Source organism: Heterodontus francisci, chromosome 15 (assembly GCF_036365525.1).
Source record: "Heterodontus francisci isolate sHetFra1 chromosome 15, sHetFra1.hap1, whole genome shotgun sequence".
Taxonomy (NCBI): Eukaryota; Metazoa; Chordata; class Chondrichthyes; order Heterodontiformes; family Heterodontidae; genus Heterodontus; species Heterodontus francisci.
In genome coordinates this window covers 48,988,971-49,012,841 of record NC_090385.1, presented here as the reverse complement: position 1 = coordinate 49,012,841, position 23,871 = coordinate 48,988,971, and the positions used below count along the sequence as shown (strand labels likewise).

Here is a 23,871-nt window from a genome sequence, read left to right as displayed (position 1 = left end):
CTTCCTATTTTTATTTCGGATTTCCAGCATCCTGAGTATTTTACTTTTATTTTGGCGAATAACAACTCATATTATTGTATTGGATAGTCATTGATGCCTTTCTAGCCATGAACAAAGTAAGATAAATATAAACTTTTGTGTTAGTGTAAAATGGCTGATAGCAAGTCAGTTATCATCTGTCAAAGGAAATAAAAACTGGGGAGAGATGTAAAATGGGCTGCTGACTCGTCAAGTCAAGATCTACCCTAAAGACAGAGACATAGGCAGCCATTCCGGCTTTTAAAAAGTAAGTTGTTTGGCCTTTCATTGAGATTCATGATGTTAGAAATGCTGGTGTACACTTAGAAATCATCTGATGTGGAGAAATGTGGCATGTTCTGTATTTTATATCATTATAAAAAGACAAGTTGTCCTGATTGAATTAAATTAAGTATACTCTGTAAATTCAACTTACTGTGAAATAAAGTTGTTTACTGATTTGTATCTTTCTTTGTCTCACCAATTGTTTGCTTGGTTTCCCTTTGGAGAGATTGAAGAAGCACATGTGCAAAGGCCATGTTATCATACAACTACTAGGGCAGTACAGTCCATTCCCATAAAAATTGTGCTGAGACTATTGCCATTGAACCCAAGAAGCCAGCTATAGAAGGCCTGAATTTGCAACATCAACTTTTTAAAAACTTTATCCCATTTACTAGCTTCCTAGATTTGTGTGTCTGATATTAGGGAGTGAGATAGCATAGGCTAGCTTTCATGTCTTGCTTCAGCTTCACTTGATTTGTTTATATCTTTTTGAGGCATCTGATCTTTTTAAATCAATTATTTCTATGGCAGTAGGTTTCTCTTGCATCTTCTATTGTAGTTCAAGTGTTCAAGTAAAGAAGTAGATATGATATAGAATATAATACTTGACAAGATCACTGATTCAATCCCTATTGATCCGATGTTAACACTAATGCCTGTGGTAATAGGTGACAGTTTGTTCTGTGCACTGGTATAAAAGATCTCACCATTTACACTATTGCACAACAAGAATCTTCTACTATACTGGCACCATTCTAATACTAATTCACAGGTATGAGTTTTCATAGGTAGCAGCACTGACAAGGGGAGATGAGAGAGTTACGATGCAAACTTACTTTTAAGTGGATTCCACACCTGACTCCCTGCTGAACAAAAATGGTAGTTTAAATAATTTCCACAGTTCCCTAAAATTACAATAATAACACAATTAATTATGGAACATTCAGTAAATGGAATGAATACTATGGGGTTTCTCTAGGGTTTCCATGGCTCTTCCGCTGAAGTTACAGGCGACAAACTGGAGAACACCACCTGGAAATTCAACCCCATGTCTTTCTAGAACAGCTTAACAATCATCTTTTGACGTTGAATAATATTGACTGTTTCTCCCTTGTGAATCCTGTATTAGAAGTTTGCAGCATCTGACTTACACAGTGTTGTATGTTTGTAGGACGTGATCCTTACGCTGCAGGACAGGCTGTCTCTCAGGTGCATAGAACACTTTGCCCTGGTATTGGAGGTGGGCAATGAAGGGCCAGAGAAGAAACTCCTTCTGCTTCATGAGGCAGAGACTCTGATACAGGTCAGTACAGGCAGCTGTTATTCTGACATTCATGTTTTAGCAGCTATTTATTTTTGTTTTTATTTTGAGCATATTTCCTTCTAATTTCGGTGCAATGCCTTTTCTCCATATAGTAGTAGCACATGATAGAATATGATTCTCTGGGTGTGAATGTTCCTCTGATCCTCGAAGCGCATCCTTCATACATTGGCTTGGGCATGAGTGGAGATAACATGGCAATCGTGTCCGATGCGCTCCTTACCTGATTGACACTTGCACACTTCTGACAGGGGTGTTAGACAATGATTGGCAGCAGGAATCCTAAATCTTTAGTCTTTCTCTATTATCCAGAGATTATGAGAGGAAGTTTTACAGGCAAGGGAGGTAGGTTTGGTTGTGTACAGGAGATTAAATCCCCTAAAAGTGACATCGGGTTAGAATGCAACATCATCCCACTCACTTCCGGGTTTCACCCGGATGGGTTTAAAGGCGAGTGGGGAGTCCCTGTGCAACTACCAGGTAAGGCATTTAGATATTCTAGTGGGCAATTAAGTGCTGTTTTAGCTAAGATTCTGGCTTTAACAACCAGTGGACCTATTTCTCGAGCTGTCAACAACTCGTCAGTGTCACCAAGGTGAGTGCACAGAGGGAAGAGCTTCTTCAGTGAAACTGACAAGCTGGGAAGCCTTTGATCAGTGAAACTGAAGAGCTCCAGCCATGGCCAGGTGAGAGGCTACTTTTCACAGTTCTCTTTCTCAGAGAATGCTTTCAGTACTTGACAGGTGATTGCCAATCTCTTGAAAGTCACTTTACCTGTCTTGCACTTGACTCACCTTCAACTCCACTTTCCTTCTGCCAGCCTTCACTGCGGCATGGAAGCAGTTTATGTAGCTTTACCTTTCACCTCTGATGTAGAACAATAGGAACCGCAACACCAACTCTAACAGCACCAGCAGCAGCAGGAGCAACACCTCAGCAACATGCTGCTCCACAGGACAGAGGGGTTGGGCACAGAAACCAACTCAAATGAGGCGAGACCCCAAACACAGGGTCTACAGGCAGAGGATCAGCTCTCTCGACATGTGTGAGCACCAGTGCCTCAGGAGGCTTAGGTTTTCGTGGCAGGTCATTGCTGACATCTGCAGCCTCCTAGATCAAGACCTTTTTCTAAGTGGAGCAGGTGGGCATGCATTGCCAGTGCCGTCAAGGTGCCTGTCATTAGAAGGCCAATCCCCACACCCAGGTCTCTGTCTTATCCTGAGGTTCTGTACTCTCTTCTCCTGCAAATAAAGAAAGCAGAGAGTTAGAAATGGCTTGTGTGGAGAGGAGAGAAGAACAACAATTGTGGAGGGTGACTGTGAGGCATGGGTGTGAGAGGGCAATAGGGTGAGGGTAAGTGTTGGCTGGTCAGATGGGGATTGAGATGCTTGCAGGGAGAGGAATGAGTGCAGCTGCAAGTGTGTTGTTCCGAGGAATGCTGTGCTGGAGAGTGCTGGCACCTGGAAGTGCTATGCCACTCACCTTTCCTGCCCTCCTGAGATCCTGGATCCTCTTGGTGCACTGTCACTGCTGCTGACTTTCACAGTCACTTCCATCCATACTTGCTTGGTTGGAGAGGTTGTCCTCTTCCTCCCATGCTTGGGAAATATCACCTCACTGCAGCCCCTCATCCCACAGCAGGACATCCAAGTAAAAGTGAGAGATCCGGGGAGCAGACTTCCCAGGTCTTGTTTCCATGCCTGTGGTTGCTGCAGGCTCAAAATCCATATACAGTCCAGCCATTCTAACCCATACTGGGGTCCCAGTAATTAGAAATCCTTTCTTTGACAACCCGGCGTGTCATCCTGCCGGCCGTCTCTGATTGGTCAGGGAACCCAAAAGTAGGATGCTAATGCCATGGCTCATTAAAAAGCCTCAGCAAAGTCTGATGGACAGTCCAATGGATTCCTGACCTGCTAATGGTCCCACCATTTCGGCAGGGATGAAGTTGTGAAACTTCCTTCCAATGCTGCTGGTCATAGCACTTCTGTTACACTGCACAATTCATCAGCAGAGACCAGAGGTTAAATTTGGAACATAAGAAATGAAGAGGTAGATTGCTCTAAAGGATCAATTTTAATCCTGCAAAGCTGGGTGGGTGGGCAGTTAAAATCATTCAACCAACTTACACGTACTGATCCCACCTCCTTCCTCTGGACTGTTATCTTCACCTGCTCCTCTGAGTAGGCAAAAGGGACACTGGATAGCAGCAGGGTCCTCTTATAAATATGCAGATCTCATCCAGGCCCAACTGTAATTTTAACCCATGACCTGTGCAGGGAATTCATTGTGGCTTCCTCACCAGACCAACCTGGTGGCAAGAGGAACCAGGGCCAAAAGAGGCCCAGAAAGGTAAGTGATTTTTTTTTAGATTCTTGGTGAACCATTAATTGAAGGAATGCTGCTCAGAACCCCACAAGGAAACCTTGGGCCTCTCATGCTGCAGCTTTTCTTCCCCACCTGATTGCAAGGGCCTCACAACCACCCCCCTACCCCGTCCCTGTCCCCCTCACCGCTTCTAACCACTTACCTGAGTATCAGGGACCAATCCTTTGGATCTTCAGTTGGAGCCTGTTGCTGAATTCCCACTCCTACCCACTGTCCAGCTATCATTTCCCACCATGCTCTAAAGTTAAAATCTCCCAGACGTCACACTGCAGGAGGGCCAGATTGTTTGTTGTTTGCTTCGGACCCCATCTGCATGACTCTTACTAGGAATTAAAATTAACCCTCAAATGTATACCAATTACTGAGCAAAGAATTAGATTCCATCCTCTTTTGTCGACATTCTTTACATTAATATTATGCTTATGTTCTTATGACCCATTGGGTTGATTTACTCTGTAATATTTTGGGGACACCTTGTCTAGGTTATTTAATACCAACTGATCTCCCATAACAATGCACAGAGGTTAGAAGCAGAAGATAATTACAGCAGGACCAGGTGAGATCTTTGATGGTGAAGACTAGAAGAGGTCAGGAAAGCAGTTGGAGGAGAATTAGAGGCCATCGGGGTTAAAGGGAAAGGAAAGAGCGGTTTGAGGCAGGGGTGATAGAGGAGCATCTTCCATACCTGTTACCTCTACCAGCTAGAAGGACAAGGTCAGCAGCCGTATGGGAACACCACCACCTTCAAGTTCCCCTTCAAGTCACACACCATCCTGACTTGGAATTATATCGCTGTTCCTTCACTGTCACTGGGTCAAAATCCTGGAACTCCCTCCCGAACAGGACTGTAGGTGCACCTACACTACTTGGACTGCAGAAGTTCAAGAAGGTGGCTCACCACAACCTGCTCAAGGGAAATTAGGGATGGACAATAAATGCTTGTCTTACGAGCAATGCTCAAATCCCAAGATCAATTTTTTTTAAATTAGAGGTTAGTGAATACAATGGGAAAGATGCAGCAGAGTTAACGAGTAGGGGGGTGATAGGTACAGAAAGATGGGGCCAGAGCAAGGGGAAAATGATAGATCATGGTTAGAGTGCAGAGTGGGGAGAGGGAAGGTAGAACAGGGCTAGAAGCTGGGGGAAGGGAGAAAGGAAACTTAGAAGTTATTGCAGGTAAATGTGGACAATTTTATGATGGACGTTCCCATTACAGAATTTTCACCACAACACACACACAGGGCTGGATTTTGTTGAGCACCTGACGTCAGGCTCCATGGCAGAGGGGGTGGGGGTGATGGGAAGGCCGGAAGATCGCACCAGCAGCAGCCCGCCAGGGAGCCCAACGCTGGGAATGTCAGGCCCGATCTTCCTGGCAGAGGGGAAGCTCTGTGGTGGCACATCCGCCGCTCTGCGGCAGGACCCGGATTTCAATATTCAAATCAGCTATTTAAATCATTTTAATGGAAGTCGGAGCAATCTGACCGGCAGTTCCGAATCTTCTGAGAAACGTGTAGCACTTCCGAATTTTCACTTTCCCATCCAGGGAAAGCTTGCGCCACCGAGGTGGGGAAGGGGGGATCTCTGCATTTGTAGTGAAGTGGGAGGGGGGAGGGGTCAAATCTGCATTGTCAGTGTAGTGGGGGGGAAGTTGAACTCTGCAACTAACTCTGTTAGTTGCAGGGGGTTGAAAGGGGTCAACTCTGCACTTAGTGCAGTTGGGATGGAAAAGGAGAATCCGGGCTTTTCTGGTGCAGTTGTGGGGTAGGTCAAACTTTATTTTTTGTTGCAGTTGGTGGGAGGACAGAGTCAACTTTGATCTGTCAACGCAGGCCTGGCAGCTCTCATTTTTCTTCATAGTTCATCCCTCTTACACTATGATAATTTATATTGCTCATTTCCGTATAGTCACCAATGCACTAATGTTTCTTTTGACATCTTGTTTTATGTAGCCCAGTACGATATAATGTGGTGTATTTACCCAATGAAGCAATAGAGCCTATTTTTTACAGGTAGTATATAACAATTTTCTTTTGTAAGGAAGCAAACCTTATTTTTCAATTTTATTTATTTTCCTTTCATTTTTTTCTTCTCCTTAGTCATCTCAGGCCAAGAACCAAGTACACCAGACAAGGCTAGTGTCCAGTGCCACTTTCTGAGTCAGGTGCAGAGAAGTATATTAGAGGCCCAGTGATGATGTCTGCACAAATTTTAATCCTTTTTGTGGAGAATGTCATGGTCTGCATTCAATGCCTTGCCATGACAGCACAGCTCATATTGAGAACTGAGTGACATAAGAAATAATCATGAGTACAAACTCCTTTCCTACTCTCCATGACACTGGTACCTCAACTTGCATCAATTCCATGCCAAATCAGGTACATCTATGCTTTTTAAATTAGAATACATCTTTTTCACTTACGAATAAAACTTTCTATTGTGTTCTGAAACATGAACAGAAACCCACTCATTAAGACATACACTACCAGGTAGAAGCCATTAAGTGTCTTTAGAGTCATAAAGTTTTACAGCACAGAAACAGGCCCTTTGCCCCATCGTGTCTGTGCTGGCCATACAGCACCTAACTATTCTAATCCCATTTTCCAGCACTTGGCCCACAGCCCTGTATGCTGTGGCGTTTCAAGTGCTCATCTAAATATTTCTTAAATGTTGTGAGGGTTCCTGCCTCTACCACCTCTTCAGGCAGTGTGTTCTAGATTCCAACCACCCTCTAGGTGAAAACATTTTTCCTCAAATCCACTCTAAACCTCCTGCCCCTTACCTTAAATCTGTGCCTCCTGGTTATTGACCCCTCCGCTAAGGGAAAAATTTCTTCCTATCTAACCTGTCAATGCCCCTCATAATTTTGTATACCTCAAGCATATCTCCACTCAGCCTTCTCTGCTCTCAGGAAAACAACCCTAGCCTTTTTCAGTCTATCTTCAAAGCTGAAATCTCCAGCCCAGGCAACATTCTGGTGAATCTCCTCTGCACCCTCTCCAGTGCAATCACATCCTTCCTATAGTCTGATGCCCAGAACTGTACACAGTACTCCAGCTGTGGCCTAACTAACGTTTTATACAGCTCCATCATAACCTTCCTGCTCTTATATTCTATGCCTCGGCTAATAAAGGCAAGAATCCCATCTGCTTTCCTAACCACCTTATCTACCTGTGCTGCTGCCTTGATTTATGGACAAGTACACCAAGGTCCCTCTGACCCTCTGTACTTCCGAGGGTCCTACCAGCCATTGTATATTCCCTTGCCTTGTTGGTCCTCCCAAAATGCATCACCTCACACTTCTCAGGAATAAATTCCATTTGCCACAGCTCCGCCCATCTTACCAGCCCATCTATATCGTCCTGTAATCTAAGGCTTTTCTCCTCACTATTTACGACACCATCAATTTTCGTGTAATCTGCAAACTTACTGATCATACCTCCCATATTCACGTCTAAATCATTAATGTACACTACAAACAGCAAAGTCCCAGCACCGATCCCTGCGGTACACCACTGGTCACAGGCTTCCAATAGTTTTTCCAATAGTTTCCCGACAACTGATATTAAACTCACTAGCCTGTAATTACCTGGTTTATCCCTGCTACTCTTCTTAAATAATGGTACCACGTTCGCTGTCCTCCAATCCTCTGGTACCTCACCTGTGGCCAGAGAGGATTTGAAAATTTGTGTCAGAGCCCCTGCAATCTCCTCCCTTGTCTCATATAGCAGCCTGGGATACATCTCATCTGGGCCTGGGGATTTATCCACTTTTAAGCCCACTAAAATAGCTAATACTTCCTCCCTTTCAATGCTAATATGTTCAAGTATGTCACAATCCCCCTCCCTGATTTCTACGCCTACATCGTCCTTCTCTATAGTGAACACAGATGAAAAGTAATCATTTAAAACCTCACCTATGTCCTCCGGCTCCACACACAGATTGCTACTTTGTTTCCTAATGGGCCCTACTGTTTCCCTGGTTATCCTCTTGCCCTTAATATACTTATAAAACGCCTTAGAGTTTTCCTTGATCTTGCCTGCCAGCATTTTTTCATGTCCCCTCTTCGCTCTCCTGATTACTTTTTTAAGTACCCCCAACACTTTCTATACTCCTCTAGTGCGTCCACTGTTTTCAGCACTCTGAATCTGCCATAAGTCTCCTTTTTTTTACTGATCCAATCCTCTATATCCCTTCATATCCAGTGTTCCCTGGACATGTTAGTCTTACCCTGCACCTTAATGGGTACATGTTGGCTCTGAACTCTCACTATTTCCTCTTTGAATGACTCCCACTGATCTGATGTCGACTTTCCTACAAGTAGCTGCTCCCAGTCCACTTTGGCCAGATCCTGTTTGATCATATTGAAATCGGCCTTCCCCCAATTCTTTTTTTTTATTCATGCAGGGATGTGGGCGTCACTGGCTAGGCCAGCATTTATTGCCCATCCCTAATTGCCCTTGAGAAGGTGAGCTGCATTCTTGAACCGCTGCAGTCCATTTGGGGAAGGTGGAGTTAGTGAAGGGAGTTAGGAAGGGAGTTCCAGGATTTTGACACAGCGACAGTGAAGGAACGGCGATATAGTTCCAAGTCAGGATGGTGTGTGACTTGGAGAGGAACTTGAAGGTGGTGGTGTTCCCATGCATTTGCTGCCCTTGTCCTTCTAGTTGGTAGAGGTCGTGGGTTTGGAAGGTGCTGTCTAAGGAGCCTTGGTGCATTGCTGCAGTGCATCTTGTAGATGGTACACACTGCTGCTACTGTGCATCGGTGGTGGAGGGAGTGAATGTTTGTAGATGGGGTGCCAATCAAGCAGGCTGCTTTGTCCTGGTGTCAAGCTTCTTGAGTGTTGTTGGAGCTGCACCCATCCAGGCAAGTGGAGAGTATTCCATCACACTCCTAACTTGTGCATTGTAGATGGTGTACAGGCTTTGGGGAGTCAGGAGGTGAGTTACTCGCCTCAGGATTCCTAGCCTCTGACCTGCTCTTGTAGCCACGGTATTTATATGGCTACTCCAGTTCAGTTTCTGGTCAATGGTAGCCCCTAGGATGTTGATAGTGGGGGATTCAGCAATGGTAATGCCGTTGAATGTCAAGGGGAGATGGTTAGATTCTCTCTTGTTGGAGATGGCCATTGTCTGGCACTTGTGTGGCACAAATGTTACTTGCCACTTATCAGCCCAAGCCTGGATATTGTCCAGGTCTTGCTGCATTTCAACATAGACTGCTTCAGTATCTGAGGAGTCACGAATGGTGCTGAACATTGTGCAATCATCAGCGAACATCCCCACTCTGACCTTATGATTGAAGGTAGGTCATTGATGAAGCAGCTGAAGATGGTTGGGCCTAGGACACTACCCTGAGGAACTCCTGCAGTGATGTCCTGGAGCTCAGATGATTGACCTCCAACAACCACAACCATCTTCCTTTGTGCTAGGTATGACTCCAGCCAGCGGAGGGTTTTCCCCCTGATTCCCATTGACCTCAGTTTTGCTAGGGCTCCTTGATGCCATACACGGTCAAATGCTGCCTTGATGTCAAGGGCAGTCACTCTCACCTCACCTCTTGAGTTCAGCTCTTTTGTCCATGTTTGAACCAAGGCTGTAATGAGGTCAGGAGCTGAGTGGCCCTGGCGTAACCCTAACTGAGCGTCACTGAGCAGGTTATTGCTAAGCAAGTGCTGCTTGATGGCACTGTCAATGACACCTTCCATCACTTTACTGATGATTGAGAGCAGGCTGGTGGGGCGGTAATTGGCCGGGTTGGACTTGTCCTGCTTTTTGTGTACAGGACATACCTGGGCAATTTTCCACATTGCAGGGTAGATGCCAGTGTTGTAGCTGTACTGGAACAGCTTGGCTAGGGGCGTGGCAAGTTCTGGAGCACAGGTCTTCAGTACTATTGCCGGAATATTGTCAGGGCCCATAGCTTTTGCAGTATCCAGTGCCTTCAGTCGTTTCTTGATATCACGCGGAGTGAATCGAATTGGCTGAAGTCTGGCATCTGTGATGCTGGGGACTTCGGGAGGAGGCCGAGATGGATCATCAACTCCGCACTTCTGGCTGAAGATTGTTGCATATGCTTCAGCCTTATCTTTCACACTGATGTGCTGGGCTCCCCCATCATTGAGGATGGGGATATTTGTGGAGCCACCTCCTCCAGTTAGTAGTTTAATTGTTCACCACCATTCACGGCTGGATGTGGCAGGACTGCAGAGCTTAGATCTGATCCGTTGGTTATGGGATCGCCTCGCTCTGTCTATCGCATGCTGCTTACGCAGTTTGGCACGCAGATAGTCCTGTGTTGTAGCTTCACCAGGTTGACACCTCATTTTGTGGTATGCCTGGTGCTGCTCCTGGCATGCCCTCCTGCACTCTTCATTGAACCAGGGTTGGTCTCCTGGCTTGATGGTAATGGTAGAGTGGGGGATATGCCGGGCCATGAGGTTACAGATTGTGGTTGAGTACAATTCTGCTGCTGCTGATGGCCCACAGCGCCTCTTGGATGCCCAGTTTTGCATTGCTAGATCTGTTCGAAATCTATCCCATTTAGCACGGTGATAGTGCCACACAACACGATGGACGGTATCCTCAATGTGAAGGCGGAACTTCGTCTCCACAAGGACTGTGCGGTGGTCACTCCTACCAATACAGTCATGGACAGAAGCATCCGCGGCAGGCAGATTGGTGAGTACGAGGTCAAGTATGTTTTTCCCTCGTGTTGGTTCCCTCACCACCTGCCGCAGACCCAGTCTAGCAGCTATGTCCTTTAGGACCTGGCCAGCTCGGTCAGTAGTGGTGCTACCAAGCCACTCTTGGTGATGGACATTGAAGTCCCCCACCCAGAGTACATTTTGTGCCCTTGCCACCCTCAGTGCTTCCTCCAAGTGGTGTTCAACATGGAGGAGTACTGACTCATCAGCTGAGGGAGGGCGGTAGTTGGTAATCAGTAGGAGGTTACCTTGCCCATGTTTGACCTGATGCCATGAGACTTCATGGGGTCCAGAGTCGATGTTGAGGACTCCCAGGACAACTCCCTCCCTACTGTATACCACTGTGCCACTACCTCTGGTGGGTTTGTCCTGCCGGTGGGACAGGACATACCTAGGGATAGTGATTGCAGTGTCTGGGACATTGTCTGTAAAGTATGATTCCGTGAGTATGACTATGTCAGGCTGTTGCTTGACTAGTCTGTGGGACAGCTCTCCCAACTTTCGCACAAGCCCCCAGATGTTAGGAAGGAGGACTTTGCAGGGTCGACAGGGCTGGGTTTGCCGTTGTCGTTTCTGGTGCCTAGGTCGATGCCGGGTGGTCTGTCCGGTTTCATTCCTTTTTATTGACTTCGTAGAAGTTAGGTACTGCTGAGTGGCTTGCTAGGCCATTTCAGAGGGCATGTAAAAGTTAATCACATTGCTGTGGGTCTGGAGTCACATGTAGGCCAGACCAGGTAAGGACAGCAGATTTCCTTCCCTAAAGGACATTAGTGAACCAGATTTGTTTTTACAACAATCGACAATGGTTTCATGGCCATCATTAGACTAGCTTTTAATTCCAGATCTATTTATTAAATTCAAATTCCACCTTCTGCTGTGGTGGGATTCGAACCCATGTCCCCAGAGAAATACCCTGGGTCTCTGGGTTACTAGTCCAGTGATAATACCACTACACCACTGCCTACCCTTAATACCACTATGCCACTGCCTACCCTTAGTAGTGCAGTACCTTTATTTTAGGTCCATCTTTGTCCTTTTCTATAACTGCCTTAAATCTTACAGAGTTATGGTCACTATCCCTGAAATGCTCCCCCACTGACACTTCTGCCATTTGTCCGGCTTCATTCCCTACGATTAGGTCCAGTACTGCCCCTTGTTTTGTGGCAGTTCACCCTGGCTAAGATAATAATACCACTGTGTTCTTCTACCACTGTGATTTTCCGTAGCTGGAATTTGTGCTCAAATCTATAAGTCACCTTTCTTATGTTTGAATAGCTGATTTGAGGTTTTGTATGCTCATCAATAGATATCAAAGAGATAAATGTCAAGATAGTTTCCACATCATGGCTGTAATTTTCAACTTTGTGGCCTTGGTAGTACGGATGTCCCATCTTCTGTGGAACCACCTAATTTTAGTCCCATTAAAATCAAAGGACTGAAAATTATGTGGGCTTTATAACGGGTGGCTCTGCTGGTTTGCAGCAAAGTTGAAAATTCAACCCACCGCCATCCCGCCCCACAACCACCCCAACCCTGTTTCTAATATCCGTATCAATCACTCAAGTTCAGATGTAATATGAGTTAGATACAAAGCAAAATGTCCCCATACACTGCCCGATCAGACATTCACAGATCACAGTCAGGTGCAGAATAAAGCTACTCTACTCGTCCCAGCAATGTGTCTTACCCCATCAGAAAAGTACCCCCACTTTGCACCCCTGTGACATTTCCCCTTCTTACTCCAGCCACCTTAGTGGCCTTTTTGAGCACAATTATGAAATCAGTGCCAGCCTAGTGCCAATTTGTGCTGAATTATGAGCAGTTTACTGTTCCTAGTTAATTGAAATTAGTTGTACCTATTTCATGTAGGATTCTTATGGTTGGCAGTGAGAGAAGAAGTTTAAACCAGCAGCCAGGGATGGTTTGGACCCCATGTGACAGTGTTGAAAAAGCAGTGTGTAACACATTGAATCGATGAATATTCTGCAAATATACATCTTAATTTTACAGCCAAAACTTAATATGAATGTCATTACACATCTACAGAACATAAACTGGCTAAACTGATGTAGGCCTGTATAAAATATACCATTAAAGTTTGATGTATTTATAAATATTTATTTCATGTTGCCATTTTATGAATTGGCTAACTTCCTTTTATTACAGATTGTAAATTGCTTGACTTTCACATTTATAATTAGACTCAAATGTACTTACCTTATATTCACTTTCTGTTGCGAATCTCTACTTTAGGTTGTGCAGCGTAGTCATTTTAACACAATGAAATGCATCCTCAGAATCACCTTCTTTCCAAAGGACCCAGTGGATCTTCTGAGGAGAGATCCTGTGGCATTTGACTACCTGTATGCTCAGGTAAGCTCAGTAGGGGAGTGGTACACGTGAAGAGGTTTTGTGGAGTTGGTGTGAGTTAAACTGAAGACCAGAGACATGCATTGAGAGCATGGGAACATAAGACAGTTTAGGTTGAGAAAAGTCCATGTGGTTTATCAAGTTTCATCCTTCTATAAACCTATTATAGATTCTACCGGACCCATTTAATCTCCTGAAGAAAGGTTTCTACAGTTTCCAACTGTTCCCCAAAGGTAAATTAGCCAAGATTCCCAAGAAGTTAATATTATACCATTTCACATGCATGGGAATGGAAAAATAGGAAAGTAATAAAAAAAATCCAAAGGAGTGATAAAACAGAAACAAAATGGGTGATGCAGCATTATCAATAAAGAGTTCTATCACAGCACTCGAAAGTAAGGGTGTTGCGCGAAGACAGAATCCATATGGATAAAATTAAGGAATAGGAAGGGAAATTATGCAGTTCTTACAGATGCCTTACAAATAACCAAGCAGGGAGATGAGAGAGGGGGGAACATTCATAAAGAATGCAAACAGATGTAAGAACAATGGGCCATAATTGTAGGTTATTCTAGTTAGCACAAGACAATCATTGGCAAAGGTAATGGGCCATGATTTTCTGTCAAGGCTAATGGCACACATTGTTATTTATGCACAAATGCCACAGCAACTTCAGGTGAGGGCAGATGTGTGGTTGCTTTCCGGGATGCACTGCTCCACCGTTAATTTTGTGAAAACAGCAGCTCATGTACGGCTCACCACTGAAATGCTTTAGATAGTGTGGAGTTGCTGTATTTGCACAGTAGATATGAATTAAACTTGGCACAGAAAATTGGAGCTGGCCTGAAATGCTGGAAGGAACCTGTCTTGGAGCCATTTAAGGTGCTCGCATATCTAATTAAGCCTGGATGAGCTGTCAGAGATTCTTTTAACAATGTGCTAATTACAGTCAAAGAACCTCTCTGTCAATGAAAATTAACTATTACAAATGTGGAGTCTCATTCCTTCAGATTTTGATTGTTTTTGGAGATTTTTTTAATTTAATATAAAACGTTTCCTTTCTGTCTCCTTTTTCTCTTTTCTAATCCAATCTTTCTTCCTCTCTTTGGGATGGATATTCAAATGCTGATGGGGTTAGTATCGGGTGCAGGCACGATTTGAAAATCGCGTTCCTGGAGGGTGACACTGGGTCCTGCTGCCTCCGAAACGCGAATCTGTCAGCTGGGAGGGAGGGAATGTGAAACATGTACACCTTCAATTAAGTGCTCATTGCGCTCATTGAGGAGCTCATTGAAAGACTTGTCAGGAGCAGTTTGCAATATTCAATAGAAGAGCACGGGGAAAATGCCTAGATGATGACAGGGTGTAGAAGTTGTGAACACTGTGGGGAGGGCATGAGGGCTATTGGAAGGGCTGTTTAACATATATTAGAAATGCACAAAAAACGCAGCTGCTCAAACAGTGCCACAGAGTAGCTATCACTGCAGCTCAAAAACTTGCATTTGTGAGTGGTGAGTGGTAGGAATCTGGAGAGGGACATTCGGCCTCAACTGGAGTGTTGTCCCAGTTCTGGATGCCACACCTTAGGAAAGATGAGAAGGCATTAGACAGAGTGCAGAAAAGATTCATGAGAATGGTTCCAGGGATGAGGAACTTCAATTATGTGGATAGATTGGAGAAGTTGGGACTGTTTTCTTTGGAGAAGAGAAAGTTGAGAGGAGATTTGATAGAGGGGAGATGAGGATAAACCTTTTCACCCAGAGGGTGGTGGGAGTCTGGAACTCACTGCCTGTCAGCTGGGAGGGAGGGAATGTGAAACATGTACACCTTCAATTAAGTGCTCATTGCACTCATTGAGGAGCTCATTGAAAGACTTGTCAGGAGCCGTTTGCAATATTCAATAGAAGAGCACGGGGAAAATGCGATGTCTAGAAGATGACAGGGTGTAGAAGTTGTGAACACTGCAGGGAGGGCATGAGGGCTATTGGAAGGGCTGTTTAACATATCTTAGAAATGAAAGGGTAGTTGAGGCAGAAACCCTCAACTCATTCAAAAGCAGTCTGGATATGCACCTCAAGTGCCCTAATCTGCAGGGCTATGGACCAAATGCTATGAGGTGGGATTAGAATAGGTGGATCATTTTTTGGCCAGCACAGACACGATGAGCCAAGTGGCCTCTTTCTGTGCCTTAAATGTTCTATGATTTCTAGGTGTTCAAAATCATGAGGGATCTGGACAGTGTAGATGGGGAAAAACTGTCCCCACTGGTAGAAGAATCAAGAAGGGCACAGATTTAGGATAATTGGCGAAAGAAGCAATAGTGACATGAGGAAAAGCTTTTTCACACAGTGAGTGGTTAGGAATTGGACTGCACTGCATGAAAGTGTGGTGGAGGCAGGTTCAATCAAGGCATTCAAGAGGGAATTGGATTATTGTCTGAAAAGGAAAAATGTGCAGGGCTACGGGGAGAAGGCAGCGGAGTGGCACAAGGTAAATTGCTCTTCCAGAGAGCCAGTGCAGAAACGATGGGCCGAATGACCTCCTTCTGTGCTGTAACAACTCTGTGATTCTGTAATTCTGTGAGTCTGCTGGCATCAATTGTGCAGCTAGGGTTGGCAGGGAGAGGCCTGCTAAACAAACAAACCTCAACTGAGGGAGTTCCGATGGGAACAGGCTACTCTGACATTAGACAGAACAGCTAGGATGAGCTTCAGCAGATGAAACCTCCAGGACAGCAGGAGGCCAGAGGAGCACAGTGTGGGCGGAGGCGGGGTGGCGGGGGCTGCAAGGGGAACAATGTGCTACCTAGGACATCGGGTGTACCGCCCAAGAGTCAGCTACCTACAAATAACAGAGCGCCAGTGCCATAGGAGGCCGTGCCTATCCAGGCAGCTGGTCTCAGACATTTGTGCTCAGATCCATGACAGTCCCTTACCTGCAGCTGTCAAGGTCACCGTGGCATTGAAATTTTTATGCAACCAGGTCATTTCAGGAATCAGCTGCGGACCTAGGTGGCATCTTGCAGTCAATAGCTCATCATGACATCAGGCAGGTCACGGATGCCATATTCTGGAGGGCGGGGGACCATGTCCATTTTGAGGTAGATGGGCCTGCGCAGGCACAGAGGGCTTTGGGCTTTGCTGCCATTGATGGATTCTGTCAGGTCCAGGTGGTCATTGATTGCGCCTAAGTAGCCATCAAGGTACCGACACAGCAGTCAGCCAGATTCCTGAACAGAAAGGACTATCACTCATTGAATGTCCAGCTAGTCTGTGACTACAGAAAGCAAATCCTGCAGGTCTGCGCTCAATTCCGGCAGCTGTCATGACTCCTTTATTCTCCGAGAGTCCAGGTGCTGCACCTCTTCAGACCTACATCCAGACTCTGTGGGTGGCTGCTGGGAGATAAAGGTTATCCCCTAAAGAGTGGCTCCTGAAGCCTGACCAATACACAGGCACAGATAGAGAGAGGTACTACAACCAGAGCCATCTACTAACACGGACCTACATAGAACAGACCATTGGCATCTTGAAGATGCTCTTCCGTTGCCTTGACCGGTCGTGTTTACCCTCCAGTACAAGCCTGCCAGAGTGTCTCGTATTGTGGTCGTCTGCTGGGCCCTTCATGGCATTACAATACAAAGAGGCCTGGAGCTGGATGAAGAGGAGGACCGAGAATGCCACTCCACCTCGGAAAAGGACTGAGGGGAGGAGGAAGAGGAGGAGGAAGTGATCACTCTAGAGGTGACCGGTGCCCAGTGCCCAGGCACTGGAGAACACCCACTGATGCCAACCCAGACCTCAGGAAGAAGGGAAGGCTGGCACGACCACAAGGGCCACACCGATTCAGCAGCATTTCACCTGATCACCACCAAGCCCGTATGACAAAGTATATGTCCATTGCCTGCCCTTGGCTCCTCAAGGCCTCAGGGAACTCCAACAAACGGGAACTTATCTGCCTCTGATTCTCAAGGAAGACCCTCCTTGTTGGTGACACCCGCAGCCCAGGAACTTCACCCAGTGGAGCATTGCTGTGTCTGTCCTCCATCCTCAGAGGGGGACTGCCCACAGCTGACTCTGCTTCACACTCCTCCTCCTGCTCATGCATGATCTGAGGTTCACCCAGTGCTCCTCGTTCGTAAGCTAGTTTGTGATCCGACTGACATGAGTGTGTCTGCGCTGGTGGAAGGAGCTGAGGAATGATGAAACAGTGCTGGCTCCGGTAGCTGTCCCAGCGCGAAGGGGGGGCAGAGACATTTATCCTCCAGCACTGCACTCCCCCTCAGCTTCTGACCCTGTGGAAGACACAAGAAGGTGGATATGAAAACTCCGCCTACTCATCGTGTGCCCCCAGTACAAGCAACCCTATAGAACCCTATGAGTTCCGAAGAAGGGTCACTGACCCGAAACGTTAACTCTGCTTCTCTTTCCACAGATGCTGCCAGACCTGCTGAGTGAATCCAGCATTTCTTGTTTTTGTGCCTATAGAAGACATAGCGTTCTGATGAAAGTTCACAGACCTTAAACGTTAACTCTGTTTCTTTCTCCACAGATGCTGCCAGACTTGCTCAGTATTTCCAGCATGTTCTGTTTTTATTTCAGATTTCCAGCACCTGCAGTATTTTTCTTTTATTCCCATAGAAGACATTGGTTAAAGCATGCATCAGGCAGTAGTCTCCTCCATACCCTTCACCCAAAGGTAGAGCTATCAAATGACCCTATAGATTTTGACCTTCCATCTCCCCATCACCCATGGACTGGCACATCAGCATCCTGGCAATATCCAACGCCACCTCTTCCATTGGCATGAGACTGTGCACTCGGGCACACCGCCACCCATTCTGGCCATTTTGTGAGAATTGTGGTCTTTCTTTTTCCTGCAGGATGAGGAAAGAAAGATTCATGAGTAGGATGCCTTCCTTCCCACCTATTCCAGCATGACATTCACATGAGTTGGCGCCCTCTTCAGTGATGCACCCTTTCTGAATATTGCCCCATTTGCGACATTGGCTGCTGTTTCAGTGATAAAACTGGCTATTTGATCTGACAATGTCTGGACCTTCTGTGAGTCCAGTATGCCTGCATTCTGCTGAATACAGAGCTGGTCACTCACCCAGGTTCCACTTGCCACTCACCTTTCCAGACCTTATGAGGTTATTGAGTCCTTCTGGCATTGGACCCATATCCTTCGCGTCACTCCACTGCCGCTGACCTCGCTTACCACCTCCATCCATATCTTTTTTGTCTCCTTTTGTGGATTCCTTCTCCCAGATAGTGGAAAGAAGATGTTTCTCCTGTTACTCACAGCCTCCATCAATGCCTGGAGAAAGGCATCTGAGAATCGTGGAGCCATCCGTGGACGCCTGCCCATTCCATCTCTTTTCTTGGAGGTTCCCTGCTGCTCTATTTCTTTAGCTGTAGCTGCCGTTCACCTTTTCAGAGGACCCTCCTTTACGAATCCTGCCTCCATGCCGGCCCCACGCCATTAATTGGGCGCCACTCTGACGCGACGCTGCCAGGAAGCGGGATCGGGACACGGAAATGATCCAGGTGTCGGGTTCCCAACCCTGGAACAAAAATTCAGGCCTTTTTTTTGCTCTGTATCTAAAAATTATGAAAATATAAATATAAGTTGTTGTTGAATTGACATCGAATTCTCCCACTCACATTTACATTTCCTTCTCAGTCATTGTGCTGTTAATTTCATGATCCTTCAATCTGATTGGTTAAGCAGATACACAATTGCTTGCCTGTTCTCTCAGGTTCCGGATGCCTGGTTTCCCTCAGTGAGAAGTTATCAACTCATACATTCAGCAACTTGCGCTGCAAAATATCATCTGGATTAAATGGGCAAGTCAAACTAAAAGCAATGCCATTCATTGCCCTGCAACAACAAATTATGGCCCAATGTATTTGGTCAATGTAGGAAATGCTCTATGGAATAAATCATGGTATCATTTCTTGATCACTGGCCTCGATTTTAAGCCCCATTTACCCAATGTCCCGCTAACAGCAGGAAAGGGTCGGACGGGGGTTGAAACAGCAATCCGGCGCCCAATCTACTGTGTTCATGGCCGCCGGAATGTTAACGGCAGCAAGTTATAATCATAGAGTCATAGAGTCGTACAGCATAGAAACAGGCCCTTCGGCCCACCGCATCCATGCCGACCATAATGCCTATCTATACTAATCCCACCTGCCTGCATTAATTCCATATCCCTCCATGCCTTGCTCATTCAAGACCTGTCCAGATGCCTCTTAAATGTTGCTACTGTTCCTGCCTCCACCACCTCCTCTGGCAGCTCATTCCAGATACCCACTATTCTTTGTGTGAAAAATCTGCCCCTTTGATCCCCTTTAAACCTCCTCCTTGCCACCTTAAATCTATGCCTTATAGTTTTCACCCCTACCATGGGAAACAGACTCTGGCTGTCTAACCTATCTATGCCTCTCATAATTTTATATACCTCTATCATGTCCCCTCTCAGCCTCCTTCGCTCCAGGGAAAACAGACCCAGCCTATCCAATCTCTCTTTATAACTCAAGCCCTCCAAGCCAGGCAACATCCTTGTGAATCTTTTCTGCACCCTCTCCAGCTTAATCACATCTTTCCAGTAGTGCGGCAAGTATTGGTGCTGATGGATCTCCCACTAAGGAGAGACAGGAGGCTCATGAGTATATGTAAATTAGGATCCTATGATCCAATGTTATTTAAATTGGTGCAACGAAAGAAACACAGAGGTTGAGAACATCACTAGGGGAGCCCTGATGGGATTGAATCGGCACTGTTCAAAGTACTGGGTGTGAAGGGACCACAGTAAGAATACAGCTGTAACAGTTACCTTTCACTGCCTTACAGCCTGTGACTTTGCAGTCAGTGTTGCATGTTTTTTCGGAATTTAACAACTTCTTCCTGAAACCTTGGAAGAGATCAGTGAGAAAGCAATATGCACAATGTCCTGGCCACCAGATACACCATACTAGATAAGTGGCTGGGCAAACTGGGGAGATCATCTCTTGAATGAATACTTACAATTCAGATGAGCAGCTACATCTCTGGCATGGCTGATGTGCCAGACCAACCATGTTGACCAGAGAGGGAATGTACCAACATCTGCATCTGCAATGATAATCTTGTGACCCAAGGGCCAAGCAACATGAGGAAATAGCCCAGATTACTCTGATTGGCGCTGTGTCTAATGCAGAGTCCATCATCCAAGGAGCTAATTGCTCACGCCAGAACAGTCTTGAGAATAGAATGCAGTCAACTCTGACGCAATACCCTTTATTCTATATATGAAGACTGATCATTGTCAGTCATAAACAGAGGCTCACCAGCAATGGCCTAAATAAGGGACATCAGGCATAGGATATTGGAATGCAAGCCAGAAACCTGTCTTTCATATCAGAACAATGCATGATAATATGTCAAGTTCTCCCTTCAAAGGACCTAATTAGAACTATATGACCTTCTCTCATGCAGCCAATTAGCACAATTGAACCTGTGCCCAGCACTGTAAGAAATAGCAGGCGATGTCATTGCTCCTTGTGGCATCATTCTAACCCCTTCCAAAGCCAGACGGAGGGGAGTTTTTGATCTGGGCCTGGCAGGCATTGGATGCACAAGCAACATGGTTGTTTTCTTTGGAACACAGGAGGCTGAGGGGAGATTTAACTGAGGTGTATAAAATTATGAGGGGCCTTGATAGAGTTGATAGGAAGGTTCTTTTTCTGTTAGCAGAGAGGTGAATAACCAGGGCATAGATTTAAAGTAATTGGTAGAAGGATTATAAGGGAGTTGAGGAGAACATTTTTCACTGAGAGGGTTAAGGGGGTCAGTAAATGTCTCAGGCAAAGTTCCACACAATGAAATTAATATTTTCCATTTGGCATGTGGGGTAGTTAGGATCACTTCCATTTGCAGCAGGATTTATGAAGGAGTATTGTTAAGAGATGCTGCTCTCACATGCGTTCAAGTCTTCAGAAGAAGGAATTTTCCTCCACACAAGATCAGGTGGCAGGTTGTTCGACCTTGCCCGTCTAAGAGCAAAGACCAAAGTACGGAAAGTCCTCATCAGGGAACTCCTTTTTCTGATGATGCTGCATTAACATCTCACACTGAAGAGTGTCTGCAGAGTCTCATCGACAGGTTTGCGGCTGCCTGCAACGAATTTGGCCTAACCATCAGCCTCAAGAAAATGAACATCATGGGACAGGATGTCACAAATGCTCCATCCATCAATATCAGCAACCACGCTCTGGAAGTGGTTCAAGAGTTTACCTACCTAGGCTCAACTATCACCAGTAACCTGTCTCTCGATGCAGAAATCAACAAGCACATGGGAAAGGCTTCCACTGCTATGTCGAGATTTGCCAAGAGAGTGTGGGAAAATGGCGCACTGACACGGAACACAAAAGTCCGAGTGTATCAAGCCTGTGTCCTCAGTACCTTGCTCTACGACAGTGAGCCCCGGACAATGTATGTCAGCCAAGAGCGGCGTCTCAATTCATTCCATCTTCGCTGCCTCCGGAGAATCCTTGGCATCAGGTGGCAGGACCGTATCTACAACACAGAAGTCCTCGAGGCGGCCAACATCCCCAGCATATACACCCTACTGAGCCAGCGGCGCTTGAGATGGCTTGGCCATGTGAGCCGCATGGAAGATGACAGGATCCCCAAGGACACATTGTACAGCGAGCTTGTCACTGGTATCAGACCCACCGGCTGTCCATGTCTCCGCTTTAAAGACATCTGCAAACACGATATGAAGTCCTGTGACGTTGATCACAAGTTGTGGGAATCAGTTGCCAGTGATCGCCAGAGCTAGAGTGGCGAGTCGAAGAGACTTCTGTTGGCAGGAAAAAAGACGGAAGCGCAAGGGGAAAGCCAACTGTTTAACAGCCCTGACAACCAATTTTATCTGCAGCACTTGTGGAAGAGTCTGTCACTCTAGAATTGGCCTTTATAGCCACTCCAGGTGCTGCTTCACAAACCACTGACCATCTCCAGGCGCTTACGCATTGTCTCTTGAGACAAGGAGGCCAAAGAAAGAAAGAAAGAAAGAAGATTGTTAAGAGAGAGGTCCCGGTCTGCACTTAGTTGTTGCAGTAAATTCTAACATGTGGACCAAAGCCTAAAACAGTGACAGCCAGCATGAAACCAAGTTAGTTGATTTACATGGCCTTCTGGTCTGTATGGTCACATTTATTTACTTGAATATTGGTTAGGGGAAGGTCTTACTCTCTTTTGTTGAGGTGATAGTTTGACTGTGTGTGATAACATAGGTACTGTAGAGGCAGCTTTACAAAGAGAAGAGATGCTTTCACTTTAATGTATCACATTTCAGTGGCTATAAAGCAGATAGTCACATTGAGGCCCTATGAGAGCTGCATTTACAAGTTATCTGTTCACGCTCCATCAGACTGGGTTCCTGCAGTCAAAATACTTAATATCTTGGAGCACACTTTGAATTTGTGAATGATCAGTGCATTTACTGCCACACGAAGCTCCCACATTGAGTTAACTAGCTTCTCAGCCTACATGGATGCAGCACTGTTCATCCTGTTTACAAACTTCCTGCAGCAAAACACTACACAGAGATGTGTACATTGATAACCTCCACTCATTTTCACTGGATCAGTATCTCTTGCCTTGGAGTATGCCTGGGAGGGTGGTAGAGGCGGGTTGCCTCACATCCTTTAAAAAGTACCTGGATGAGCACTTGGCACGTCATAACATTCAAGGCTATGGGCCAAGTGCTGGCAAATGGGATTAGGTAGACAGGTCAGGTGTCTTTAATGCATTGGTGCAGACTCGATGGGCCGAAGGGCCTCTTCTGCACTGTATTATTCTGTGATTCTTCTTCCCTAATTTGGCAAATCCCTCCCAAAAGGCTGCTCAGAAAGCTTTTATAATATAATGTAATAAATTACAGGGCAATAGTTTACAAACAGGCGCAATCAATCAACATTCTAACTTGTATTACAGTTATGACTATTACATCAATATAATGATGCACCTCTTCCAAGTCTGAACAAACAGTCTTGTACAATAATAAGTATTTTCAGGAGATCTGCCAACATTTGCAGCATACCATTTTAATTTTTGAGGTTACTACTGGTTAATTGATATTTTTGAGTGATATCATAGATGTTGCTGATGCAGCAGTAGGCCTTGCAAGTCAGGAAGGTCCCCAGGTTCAAACCCTGTTCTGTACTGAGTCAGGCAACTTCAGCTGGGTCAGTGATATAGTTTGTTATGTATCATCTCATTGTCTCCAGGCAAGCGATTAGAAAATTAGCCCGAATTCCTGCTCCTATTTGCTGTTCATTGACTGCTGCTAGGAAATATGTGTGTGCGTCCAGTAAGGAGAGGACTGAGGTGCCCTTCCCCCTACCCACCCCCGCCCCTTTGGTCAGGTAGCCTGGCAATGTTCACTGTCTGGGGTTCATGTATGAGAAATGCACACTTGAGAAAGGTACCGGAAGGCAACAATATCCAGCAAGAATCAACATTTTCATGAGAGGAGACAAGAAAATTGGGAGCATAAAAAATGTATGGATCGACAGAGCTTTTCTCTGTTTTTAATATTTACTGAATAACCTCGAGGGTCCTTGCTTTCCTTCTTTAGAGCTGCAGTGATGTGATGAAAGAACGATTCAGTGGTGATCTAGCAGACGATGTAATGCTGCAACTGACTGCGCTGCACATCTACATCACAGTCTCTAATGCAAGGACCAATCAGAAAATCACCCTCAGGAATGTTGAGTAAGTGACCTGC

The 23,871-nt window shown here is 45.7% G+C and overlaps 1 protein-coding gene across 1 annotated transcript in view; it reads left to right on the top strand.

Annotated features, from left to right (window-relative positions):
- Positions 1–23,871, top strand: part of frmpd3 (FERM and PDZ domain containing 3) — a 196,397-nt gene that overhangs the window by 105,993 nt on the left and 66,533 nt on the right. Inside the window, exons 8-10 of the mRNA XM_068046996.1 lie at positions 1,475–1,606; positions 12,975–13,094; positions 23,722–23,858. Coding sequence (XP_067903097.1) covers positions 1,475–1,606; positions 12,975–13,094; positions 23,722–23,858 — 389 coding nt within the window. The remainder of the gene's footprint in view (positions 1–1,474; positions 1,607–12,974; positions 13,095–23,721; positions 23,859–23,871) is intronic.